Source organism: Pteropus alecto, unplaced genomic scaffold, assembly GCF_000325575.1.
Source record: "Pteropus alecto unplaced genomic scaffold, ASM32557v1 scaffold202, whole genome shotgun sequence".
Lineage (NCBI taxonomy): Eukaryota > Metazoa > Chordata > Mammalia > Chiroptera > Pteropodidae > Pteropus > Pteropus alecto.
The window spans coordinates 4,233,489-4,245,342 of NW_006432451.1; the positions used below are offsets into that span (position 1 = coordinate 4,233,489).

At 45.9% G+C, this 11,854-nt stretch overlaps 1 protein-coding gene and 1 long non-coding RNA gene across 3 annotated transcripts; both read right to left on the minus strand.

The window, feature by feature from the left end:
* Window positions 1-285: 285 nt before the first annotated feature.
* On the minus strand, window positions 286-6,591 carry KIFC1 (kinesin family member C1). Of its 2 annotated transcripts, none has more exons than XM_015585913.2 (9): window positions 6,483-6,591; window positions 5,902-5,955; window positions 5,726-5,776; window positions 5,127-5,524; window positions 3,715-4,494; window positions 3,047-3,337; window positions 2,895-2,968; window positions 2,680-2,755; window positions 286-487 (listed from the first exon to the last, which is right to left on the minus strand). In XM_015585913.2, the coding sequence occupies exons 1-9, from the start codon at window positions 6,541-6,543 to the stop codon at window positions 443-445; spliced, it is 1,830 nt and encodes a 609-aa protein (XP_015441399.1). In that variant the 5' UTR covers window positions 6,544-6,591; the 3' UTR covers window positions 286-442. The 2 variants fall into 2 exon arrangements, with proteins under 2 accessions (XP_015441399.1, XP_024899473.1); XM_025043705.1 differs by having other exon boundaries at window positions 5,127-5,527.
* Window positions 6,592-6,686: 95 nt separating this feature from the next.
* On the minus strand, window positions 6,687-10,753 carry LOC107195353. The gene is made up of 2 exons (XR_001516478.2): window positions 10,560-10,753; window positions 6,687-6,824 (listed from the first exon to the last, which is right to left on the minus strand). It is a non-coding gene; the product is annotated as an uncharacterized LOC107195353 (long non-coding RNA).
* Between the last annotated feature and the right edge of the window lie 1,101 nt (window positions 10,754-11,854).

Genomic DNA, 11,854 nt, shown 5'->3' on the forward strand with positions numbered 1-11,854 from the left:
CGCAGTTAAGGGTGTGTCGGCCTCATCCTTGGGCGCGGGTTGCCACTTTTCCGGGGATAAAGGTAGCCTGTGGCAAGGGTAAACAGAACTAGTAGCTGTAGATAGCTAGTGGGCACACCTAAATGTGGACGACAGGGGAGGCTATGGGAGCTGAAGGCCACCTAGACTACAGGGGACGCTTGTCAAGGAGAAAAAGGCAGAGGCTCTTGCCCTGCAAAATACACGAATGGCTGAGCAGAGTGGACAGCTCACAGTTCCCATATTTACAGATATGAAAAACAAATCTTTTCTTGGGCAAATGCTAATAAAGCCTTTATTAAAAAATTTTTTTTTGTCTTTATTTAATAGGCCCAGGTAACACAGTGCCCCTCCCACCCCAATAAAGCATTCCTCAGCCCCACCACCACCACTACCCCCACCCTCAGAGGATCTGGATCCATCTTCATTTCCTGTTGGGCTGGGCAGTACCAATAACACACTGGTTCACCTGTGGGTAGGGGGTTTAGACAGGATAAAGATTTCAGAGTAACCAAGAGGCTAGGTTTCCCAAGATGGCCTCCCAATCCCCAATTATTAGGGCTCTGAAGGCAGGTTCAGGCTGGTCTCAGTTATGGTTAGTTCTCCTATGCCCACTAGGCACACTAGGTCTGGAAGAGGTGAAAAGTCCCAAGATGGGATGGAAGCCCTGCACAGGAGCAGAGAGAGCAGCTTTTATTTCTAGCAATACCATGGACTAGAGACCCCAAAGCCCTAGCACCTCTAATGCTTAATAAGCTAGACAGATTAACAACACTTATTTAGGAACCAAGGCTCCTTGCAAAATGAATGATTCCTAGTCTAGGGCAGAAAATGTACAAAATGAACCCAGAGAAAAGACTACTGGGGACCTGTCTAAAGGACACAGCCAACTTAAAGGAGCTCCCACTAGACAAAGATGGAGCAATTTGAGTATCAGAGGACATATAGCAAATACATAAGCATCTGTAAAATGATAACCCCTTGATAAAAACTCACTAGTTACTTTGGAAGTTGCCAGGTTATCAATTTAAAATACTTAAAATTGAAGCCAGCATTTATCCTGACTTTCCTAAATACACTAAATTTCAGAGTAACCAAATAGATGGCAAGAGGAAGTAATTTATAGAATCTTGACTAATAAATATAGAACTAAGAAAATTAGAAAATCACATTTTAACACTCCCTAATGAAGTAACAGACCTAGGTATGATCATTATTTGATAAAAATCACTAGGTGAAAAATTAGGGAGTTTTTCAATGGATAGATCAGGCTGATAACACCCAAATCCAACAATCAATTTTTGTATCATTAAAAGCGCAACAACTAGATACTGATATGCAATAGAAAGTATACCACCCCATCTAAGTTTTCTTGCTAAGAAATTTAAACCTGATTCAAATCTTATCAAGTCTCTAAACCTAGTAACAAGACAACAAAAATTACAGAAGAGGAAGCACATGCCCAAATACAGAATATGGTTATTTTATAGGACAAATGACCCGATTTTGTCAATAAATGCCATAAAATGGGATGAGATTATAGATTAAAAGAAATTTAAGAAATAATTTCAACCTTCAGAACAAACTAATACATAAAAGATATTTCTGAGATGATCAGGTAAAATTTAATATAAACTGGGTATTAGAAGATATTAAAGAGGTCGTGTTGTTGGGTGTTAATGATATTGATGTATCTTTAAGATGGCAAGGTAAAACCCGATCAAAGCAGAAGACCAGCTCAGGGTGATAAGGCAGCTGACTATTTACACAGCAGCAACAAAAGCTAGCAGAAGAGCATACCTGATTAGAGACCCTGAATAAAGCCAGAACGCATTGTAGGGGCTATAGCTTTATGAAAATGAGTAACCAGAGGAAAAAAATTACCCGCCAGAGACAGACTGTAAAGAAACTTTTTGACTTAGCTTTAGTGGAGGGAGTATAAGTCTGTCTCCTAGAGAAATCATAGCCATGGCTGACCATTGTCAGGTTTGGAGCCTAAATTCACACTATCTGGAATGGTCTGAAAAACCTCTAAGTCTCCTTTGATCCAGCAATCCCATTTCAAAGAACCCTTCCCTAGTTAGATGTAACCAAACAAACAGAAATAACATTATGTACAAGGTTAATCAACATGACCTTGTTTATAACAGAAAAAGAGTGGAAAACAATCCAAGTGCTTAGTAAGAGAACTGGTGGATAAATTTTGGTGCATCCACACAGTGGAGTCCTAGGCAGATATAAAAATAAAGGGGAGAAATCTTGAGGTTGTCTTGTTCAGCAATACAAAGTATAGATTAATATATACATAAAAGAGAGAGATGTCTTTTATGTGAGGGGAATAAACACATGAATATTGTTTATATTTGCAAAAGGAAACATTTGAAGAAAATGAGAAAAATTACAATTGGGGAAGATGGGATGGAAAGCAGTAATGCAGTTTTATATGTAGTTTTTAACCTTTTAACTATTTTAAAAAACTTAATTAAAAATCCCCAAAAGCCAATAGTTAAAAAGTGGATCTAGGTGGGTAGTGCCCCTAAATGCCTGGCCAATATAAATCCTTTCTGGATGAATGTGCCCTTGGCCTAAAGGACAGAAGGGATTGGGATGGAGAAGCCCAGTCACCCAGGGGTCCTGACAGGGCCTGGGTGGTAACCGTACCTTAGAGGCAAAGCGTAGGGAGTTGAGGGACTCAGAGATGTTCTCTTCTAGGGGGGAAATGTTCACAAACATGAGCCTATGGAGAGAGGACAGAGGGCCAAACTCCAGCATTAGTGGCTGCGTGGAGCCTGGATCAGTTCTCCACTGTTTCCTCTTTCCCACCTCTGACTCCAACATTACAGTTCTAACCCCTTGCACCTGTCCCTTTCACTCACATCTTAGCACTGCCACCCAGAGAGTTCTGCAGTAGGTAGGTAAGCTTGCTGTTCCGGTATGGCACGTGGGATTCCTAGAAGGTTGAGGGGACAGGTGATTAGCATAGGACATGGTCAGCCCCGAGTCCCACCTGCTGCAACCCCATTCCCACCTTGTTACTCAAGGCCATGATGACCAGCCCCAGCGTGGACAGGCTGCTGTTAATGGCCTGTGTTTCCCGAAGACGTTCGCGTTCCCCAGGTCCAAGAGCTAAGCCGGGGTCTAGTCGCTCACTCCCGGCCAAGTCCACAAGATTGAGAGGGGCCCCACACTGTAGGCCTCGTCCAGCATGCTCCCCAGAGATCTGCAGCTGGAACACACTGTGGCTGCGTGATGACCGCTCGTTCTGGGCTGTGCGGGCTACAGCTCGGTTTTGGCGGGCAAGATAGAGCAGGGCCTCCACCTAGGAATGGAGAACAAGGGGCAAAGGCAGACAGGAAGTCAGTACATAGCAGCGTCAGGTACGGCAAGGAACAAGAGTCAGCAGCTGCTCTCTTGGAGCCTTCTTTCTAGCCAGTGAAGAGACAACTAAGTAAAATATACAACATTTCTGACAGTACTAAGGAATAAAATAAAACAGAAAAATAAGGACTCCCTGGTTCTATTAAGGCAGATGTACCTTACAGCCCACCAGCCAAAACTGAATACGGCAACCAATCCTCACATTTTACCTTTCCTTCATCCTTCAACTTTTTCCTGCTCCTTTCTCTATCTACTTCCATCTCTGTCATCCTGCCCACTCTTCTCCATTTTCCAGTCCCAGTGCCCATCGGTGCTTACCTCTTTTTCACAGGAGACAGGAACATATCGGGCATTGGTGACAGTAAGCTCCTCACTACCTGGACCTGCCCGGCGAATCTCACATTCACCTCCCTGGGCCTTTCGGGTCCCAGTGGCCAGCAGGTCTCGGACAGTCTCATTGTAGATCTCTACGTAGCTTGCCACAAAGCTATAGGTCCAGCCCTGGCCGCTCAGCTCCTGGGCCACAGAGAACAGGTGCCGCAGGGCCCGAGGGATCAGCCCTTCCTCCTGGGGGTCTGCCCCAGGCCCACCCTCCATTGTGAAGGTCTTGCCACTCCCTGTCTGGCCATAGGCAAAGATGCAAACTGGGTAGCCATCCAATGCTGACTGGACAAGCATGGCAATTTCCTCAAACACTTCGTCCTGTCCACTCCCTGGTGGGAATATCCGGTCAAAAGAGAAGTCATGGCGGGTGGGGGGAGCTGGTGCCCCACTCAGGGTCCCACGTCGCTCATCAGACCGGAAGAGGCTGAGATGGGTTGGAGGATCAGAGGGCCCACCAGGGCCAGAGGGAAACAGGAGGAAGCCAGGGGGTGGGGTGGGCTCCCCTGGAAGGACAGGGCGGACCCGGCAGAACACACGGATGTTGCCTTTGAGCTCCTGTAGCTGGTTGTGTAGTCGCCGGCGTTCCATCTCTAGACCATGAAGACGTTCTCCCCGTTCAGCCAATAAGGCTGCCTGGGCTGCAGCTTCCTGGCGCAGAGATGCCACCTCTGCTTGGCTGCCTGACAGAGCTGCTTCTGATGCCTGCAGCCTCCTCTGCCCAGAACAGAACAGACATAGAGGGCGAAATGCAACCAAGAATAAGAACAAATCATGATGGGGTGGTGGGTAGAGGTGGGGTAGTCCCAGCCTCCAAGGACTTCACAGTCTGGTAAAGAAAGAGATTAAGAAAATAGGAATCATGGTATTAGAAGAAGGAGTGCTATAGGCATATCCACAAATAAGGAAGATGATATCTAGGCTGACACCCCAAAGTACAGGAGCGAACCAAAGGATAGATGGAGTACAGAAAAAAACATTCCACAAAGAGGGAAATGCATATGCAAAATGCCCTGAAACAAGAATTGAGTCATTTGAGAGACTGCAAGTAATTCAGTCTAGCTGGTGCTCACCAAGGAGTGGAATGGACATAAGAAGGAGAATGCATGGGGACTTTTGATCAGGAAAGACAGCAAGAGAGGGGGATGGAGGAGCAGGGGAAACACAGATTAGGGGAAACTATGAAAACAAGAGTCAAGGATAGGGAGAAGTGGGACAGAAAGCTACACATGGGTGGGCTGGGGTGGGAAGGGTAGAGGACAGGGGTGTGCTGCTGGAAAGAGGTGGTCCGGTATTCTAAACCCAAACCTGGAAAGGAGGGTCATTTATGATGAGACACCAGCCCTTACCTCCTGCTCCTCCAGGAGGGTGGCCAGTCTCCTCCGCTCCTCCTGAAATCCTAACTGTTCTTTCTGGAGCTCTTGCACCAAGCCCTCCTGTGTGCCCAGCCGCTCCTCCAGCTCCAAGACATGGGTACTCAGGTTCCCCAGTTCCTGTTGGCTCTGCTCGGCCTGGGCCTGTACCCTGGCCAACTCCCCTTCTAGTGTCCTGCGCTCTATTCCGAGGGCCGTGGCCTGCTGCTGGGCCTCCCGGAGCTGGGACCGTAGCTGTTGATTCTCCTGGTCCAAAGTCTGAGTCTTCTCACGGCAGCATTTCAGCTCTGCATTTAGGTCACATAACTGACCCTTCAAGTCCCAGGCTGGACGTTTGCTGGGTTTCTTCCCTCCCAGCTTGGGAGGAGCAGCTGCTGCTAAGATGGGCAAAGAAAGGACAAAGATAAAAGAGGTATTGATTTTCTCTCTTTCCTCCTTTCTAGCCTTTAGTGCCTCAACACCTGATACTACAACTCCTCCTTCAGACAGGGAAGAGACTAAATGGATTCTTCTGGGTACTCACCACCTCTTCTTCCCTATCCCAGCCTCACCCAATGCTTGTGTTTGTCACCTACTGCCAGGCTTCTGGGCAGGAACAGCAGGGCCTGACTTCTGATTCTTCAACACTAGAGAATTGAGGAGTTGACATAGGAATTATAGCACCAGTATCCTTCTGCCTCCATCATATTCCCTTTATACAATTCCCTTTATACAAATCCCTTCCCAGCCCTAGAACTTAAAGTCTAATTACCCGTGGCGACAGCTGTGGAACATCGGGGTCCTGTCTTCTTGGGAACTTTTGGAGCTGTCAGGAGATGGGAGAGGGGAAAAAGAGTTATCACTCTCAAGAGTGGCAATGTACTCTAGCTGAGCCAGGGACAAAAGAATTGCCTTTTCTGAGGATTAGGAATATGATACCTTTCCTCTTCTCTTAAGACTGGCCGGCTCCTAAAGATATCCTTCCTAGGACTAGAAATTACTGAACATGCCAAGAAACAAGTTGGACCAAGATAAACAAAAAGAGCAGAGGGACAGATGATGTGTAAAGTATGCTATATCTGTGTGAAATAATATTGGGGAACATGTCTATATTTGCTTGAATACCTATAGAATGAATATCTCTGGAAGAACATACAGAGTTGCTCCTGGGAAGGGGAACTGGGTGGCTGGGGACAGAAATAGGAGTGAGACTTTTCAAAAGTATAACAACTTTTGTGCCTTTGGAATTCTGAAACAAGTGAAATGTATTACCTACTCAAAACAAGCTAAAATTGAAAGACAAGAAGAAAGTAAGTTGAAGAGCACTGGTCACTGTCCACCCCTAGAGCCCACCTGAAATCTGGCCTTGTGTCTGAGGCACTGTGGTGAGGGCCGGTGCTCTGGGATGGGACATGACAAATTTGGTTGCTGTGCCTAGGCCGCGTGTCAAAAGTTATCCTCTCTCTCTCTCTCTCTCTCTCTCTCTCTCTCTCTCTCTCACATACACACACACACACACACACGTGTACAATATATAGCTTTCCAAACCCAGTGTACCTTCTTAGGCTCCAAGGCATCCTCCATCTGGTCAGGCCCCCTCTTCAATCTGCTTCCTGGGAGAGGCAGTCGGGAAGGAGCCTTGACCAGGGGTCTCTTCGATTCTATGTTTCCCTTCACTTCCAACAAAGGGGACCTCTGTTGGGAAAAGAGAGACACTTAAGACAACACCCTGGAGCCCAAATGTCCAAAGAACTCCCCTTTTGGGTCCCCTAGCCTAATTCTCAATATCACCACCAACAAGCATTAATGAGTACCTCTTGTGCCACAGATCATGTGCCAGCCAAAAAGCATGGAGAGAACTGGGACACAATGCAAAAGTGGAAGCAATCTCTAAGGGAGAAGTTGGATGGACATTGGACTTCAGCTAACTCTAGGGGTACTACTTAAACAAGCAGAGAGAAATGGGCGCTCCTTTTAGAAGGCAGAAACTCAAACACACACATGGTATGGCTGTGAAACCAATAGGCTCTTTTAGCTAGAGCTGAGAATAACAAAGGAGTGGAAGATAGGTAAGGCTGAAGACTGGGCTGGAGGAGCAGGTAACATTAGAAACTGTTTTAAATGCTTTACCTGTATCAATTTAATCCTCACAGCAGCCCAGAAGAGGTGCTATGTTAGCTTCATTTTGCAGAGGAGGGAAAAGAAGGTACTGAGAGATAAAAATAGCTTGTTGAAGATCATCGGTCAGTAAAAGGCGAAGCCAGGGTTAGAATCTAGACAGTCTGTTCTGGAAGCTACGTTTTTCATCACTAGACCACACTGCCTAGTAGGGCTTTGATGCCAAGCTCAAGAGTTTAGGCCTTAGCCCTGCATACATGGAGAGCCAGACAGTTTCTGATTAGGCATGTAAAAAATATGCAAAAGAGCCTATTATAAAGAATAAGTTGTAAGCAGGCTGACTTGCATGGGGAAGACTAGGAAGTAGCATGACCACTTAGGAGATCATTGAAGTAGAGGCATGAGGTGGGGGCAGTGCAATTCAGTGCCTGGGGATTATGCCCACCTCATGGTTATCAATCATTCAGGTTTGAGCAGAACTAAGGGGTTTCTTAGGACAGAGGAATTTCAGGTCATTCCCATGCAAACTAAGACAATTAAGTCATCCTACTCCTATCCTACCATCAGGAAAGCACCATGTATAGGTCAACTTCTGATTTTCACTATAGGTAACTTTTAATTTCCAGACCAGTCTCTCTTAGCCCCTCAGTTTACTTCATTCATTCAATGTCTACTAAGTGCCTGTTATGTGCCAGGAAATGATCAGGGTTCTGGAGTAACAGGCATAGTCTGTGCTCTCAAGACGCTCACAGGACAGTGGGGAACAGAAGCACTGAAAGAGATGTTAAAACTTAAGTGCTATAATAAAAGGATCCCAGAGGAAGGGGTGGGCATCTTGTTGAGATGGGGAGAGTGTCAGAGAACACTTCTTAAAAAGTATTTTTAGGCCAAGACTTGATGACGAGAAAGAGTTGGCTTGATGGGTTTGGGCCAAGAGCATTCCAGGCAAAAAGCAAAGAAGAGTGCATTCAAGGAATGACAAATTGTTCTGTTCAGCTAAACACAGGGAATTGCATAGAAAGTGGAGAGATGAGAACAGAGGCAGAAGGGAAAAGATTGTGGCTGTTGGTATGCCATGATAAGAGTCTGTGGAGTTTACCGAAGGCAAGAGGGATCTTGATGACTTTTAGTCAGTTGAATAATATGAATGGATTTGTACTGAAAAAGTAAACTGTGAGTAATGTGAAGAATGAATAGAAGTAGAAGATGAAGGGTAGCGAAGGCAGAGAGCCTGCATCATTCCTTCATTTAACCATTCAATAAGGAATTTTTATACTAAGATTTGTTGAAAGACTGCTCTGTACTGGACGTTATTCTAGGTATTTGAAAGTAATGAACATAAATCCCTGCCTTTTCAGAGCTTACTTTCTAAAGCAGCATTTCTAAACTGGGGTACCACAAGATAACTAAGCTCTACAGAAAACAATTTTCTCAATTCTCCCATGGATGTATATAGCTCTTAACATTCTAGGTGCTTAAGAGAGAAGTTAATTCACTAACTAGAAAGGATGCTTTGAAGCATTAGAGTTTAATTCCTATGGAACTCAGTTGAGAGGGGCTATTCTAAGAGTTTAAGGGCTAAGTAAAAATCCATCTGAGAGAAGGCCGAATTACATGAGACCAAGCTCAGTAGTCCACTCCTGCTCCAAGATCCCCTACCCTTACACACCCTACCACCAGCCCTGGGGAACACCTCCAAGACCCCAAGTGGATGCCTGAAACTGGACAGTATCAAACCCTTACATATACTATGTTTTTTCCTATACATACATACCTATGATAAAGTTTAATTTAGAGATTAACAACCATAATTAATAGAACAATTTTAACAACATAATGTAATAAAAGTTATGTGAATGGTTTTGGGGTCATTATTAAGTAAAATAAGGGTTACTTGAACACAAACACTGCGATACTGTAACAGTCGATCTGAAAACCGAGATGGTTACCAAGTGACTAACAGCCAGGTAGCATATACAGTGTAGATACACTGAACAAAGGGTTGATTCATGTCCCAGGCTGGACAGAACAGGTAGGCATGAAAAGATTGGTATACAATTTAAAAGTCATAAATTTCTGGAATTTTCCATTTAATATTTTTGGACCACAGTTGACCATGAGTAACTGAAACCACAGAAAGCAAAACCTCAGATAAGGGGGACCACTGTATAGACCTAACTGGGAGCTGATAGGGAGATGGAGGAGTCCAGGCTGACTTCAAGGAGCCTGACATAGTTCTCTTAATCAGGATCACAAGAGGAAGAGCTAGTTCTGTTTCCTTTTGTTTTCTAACTAAACTTTTCACGTCAAAATGATTGTAGATTCACATGCAGTTGTAAGAAATAATATGGAGAGATCTGAGAGTACCTGAAGGGCTAGTTTGGGAAGCTTGGCTTTGGGCAAGTGAGTCTGAGCTACCTGTGATACAGAGACATATTTAAGGATGTTCACAGAGCATCACTACAGAGAAAACTGAAACAACTTGATACCCTGGCATCTGAAATTTTAATTCGATTTGTTGGAAAGAAAGGAAGTGGCATTTTTTTCCCCCTGCCACCTGCAGCAATGTGCACAAAGAATGCTTATTTTAATTTTGTTTAATCAGATGTAGTATGAAAACCAAATTTTTAAGTATTCTGAGATCAAATACTGATTTTTTTTAATAACGTGCCCTTCATTCGCTCTACACTACCATAGTGGATCTATTGAAAACTTACCTCTCTGGAATGTGGGGGTTCAGAAAATGTGTTCTAACGTTTATTCAGGGCAATTCCAAAGAGTACAGTATTTATTTTTTTCCCCATCTATAAAGCTAGACACGATGACTTCCAACTTTCCACAATCAGCTAAGGGCTTAACCTACATAAACAGATATTCATCCAACCCCTTCTATACCTACTTCCCTGCTCCTAAGGCAACTTTTCCACATGTGCATCAGATCCCACCTCCTCACCTATTCAGCAACTCTTCCTTCTCTCTACACCGCCAATTTTTCACTCTCTACTGGATCATTCCAATTAGTATACTACACATGCTATTATTTCTTCCAACCTAAAAGGGTTTTCTGACCCATTTTCTTTGTTGCCCTATGCAGCAAAACTCCTCAAAACTGCTGCCTACATCGTATTCACTGTGTCCAATTTCTCTCCTAAATCCATCCCAATCAGGCTTTCGCTCGGGGGCGCACCGACCTTCGCCCTCCCGGCAGGCTGGAACAAGGGCAGCCGGGAGCCGAGGGCTTGTGAGCATCGGGGGCTGCAGGCCGTCGTCCCCGCTCCCCGGGGCAGAAGACCCGCACCGGCGCCTACTCACTTGCGGCTCCATGTCCAGCTCCGTGCCACACGTGCCGGGGTGGGGGGGTGCGCAATGGATGAGGACCGGGAGCCGGGACTCCCCAGACCCGCGTTCTCTCGCCCGCTCGCAACACAGCACCAGCGCTCTAGGTTCCGGAGGCCACCAACACGACGCCACACCCGCCACTTTTGAATTCCAACGGCTGCCACCCCACTCACCTCGCTCCGCACTCGGGGACCAATAGTCGCCGTCGCCACAACCGAGGGCCAATCGCAGTGCCCTCCGCCTCTCGAGGCCACACCCCGCCCAGCTGGCGCCTTCTCTTTCCAGCTTCGCCGGCGTCCCGGAGGCAGGCCGGTTAGTCACACTTCCTCTGTCACCCACCCCTCCTTAGCAGTAGTCCGCTGAACTTCCGCTCGGCTCTCGACGCCGCGCGCTACGTCAGAAGATCTCTCAACACGCCACATAGACGTAACTGTAGTGGGGGCGGGTCGCTGGAGGAAAGGAATCACGCGTGCGCAAACTAGGACACGGGCCGGGCGAGGGACGGTACGGGCGCCCCCTAGCGTCTACAGTAGGGCGCGCACCCGTTAGCCCCGACCGGATTGCGGCGTCTCTCCGCCGAGTTTAACTGGCCCGGAAGTGGGAACTGGCGCCCTCATGCGGATAAGAGAGTGGCCGCATCTCCCAGGTCATTTTGGCATATCTCACCAAATTTAGGGACCTTGGTTGCAGGTTGGCGCTCCATGGCATTCCGACAATGGGGATTCGAGGCTCAGGGGAGGAGAATTTTTCTCTGTAGCCTCTTCCCCACCATACCTCCGCCATACCTGGGCGCCGTTATTGATGCTGGAGAACTGGTTTGGGACCTTTGAAGTCTCGAACCTACAGAGAATTTGCTGCTTCCATTTGTGGAGTGTTTTATATTTTTCGCGCTATCTGCATATGCATTATCTCAGTTTAATAATCAATAAATTCACTGAGCTCTTACTATATGTCAAGTGCTTCGCATGTCTTATCTGCAAGCTAGATGAAGGTTAAGAAAGGTTAAGTATGTTAACCTATAAAAAAGACCGGTTGAAGAAGCAAAGCATCTATTTGGACTATAAGAATTGCAATTCTGGAAGTAGAGATTCAGGCATAAATCCAAGTAGTGTCTTAATTACAGGGTGAAAGCAAGAGTTTTTATGAGAGAAAAGCAGTAATTACATGAAAAGAAAAAAAATCCTATTGATGCTGACAAGCTGAGCTACTCTTGGCTGTACACAAGGAGTTACTAATTTTATCTTCAGATAAAAGGTCTGTAGCCATCA

What these genes read in the sequence shown, in the direction of transcription:
- KIFC1 (XM_025043705.1), bottom strand. Translation starts at nt 6,543, where the DNA reads ATGTCCCATCCCAGAGCACCGGCCCTCACCACAGTGCCTCAGACACAA. An exon ending in TTCCACAGCTGTCGCCACGG is followed by an intron (nt 5,777 to 5,901) that starts GTAATTAGACTT and finishes TCAATTCTCTAG; the next exon opens with TGTTGAAGAATCAGAAGTCA. An exon ending in CTGTCTCCTGTGAAAAAGAG is followed by an intron (nt 3,338 to 3,714) that starts GTAAGCACCGAT and finishes CTCCATTCCTAG; the next exon opens with GTGGAGGCCCTGCTCTATCT.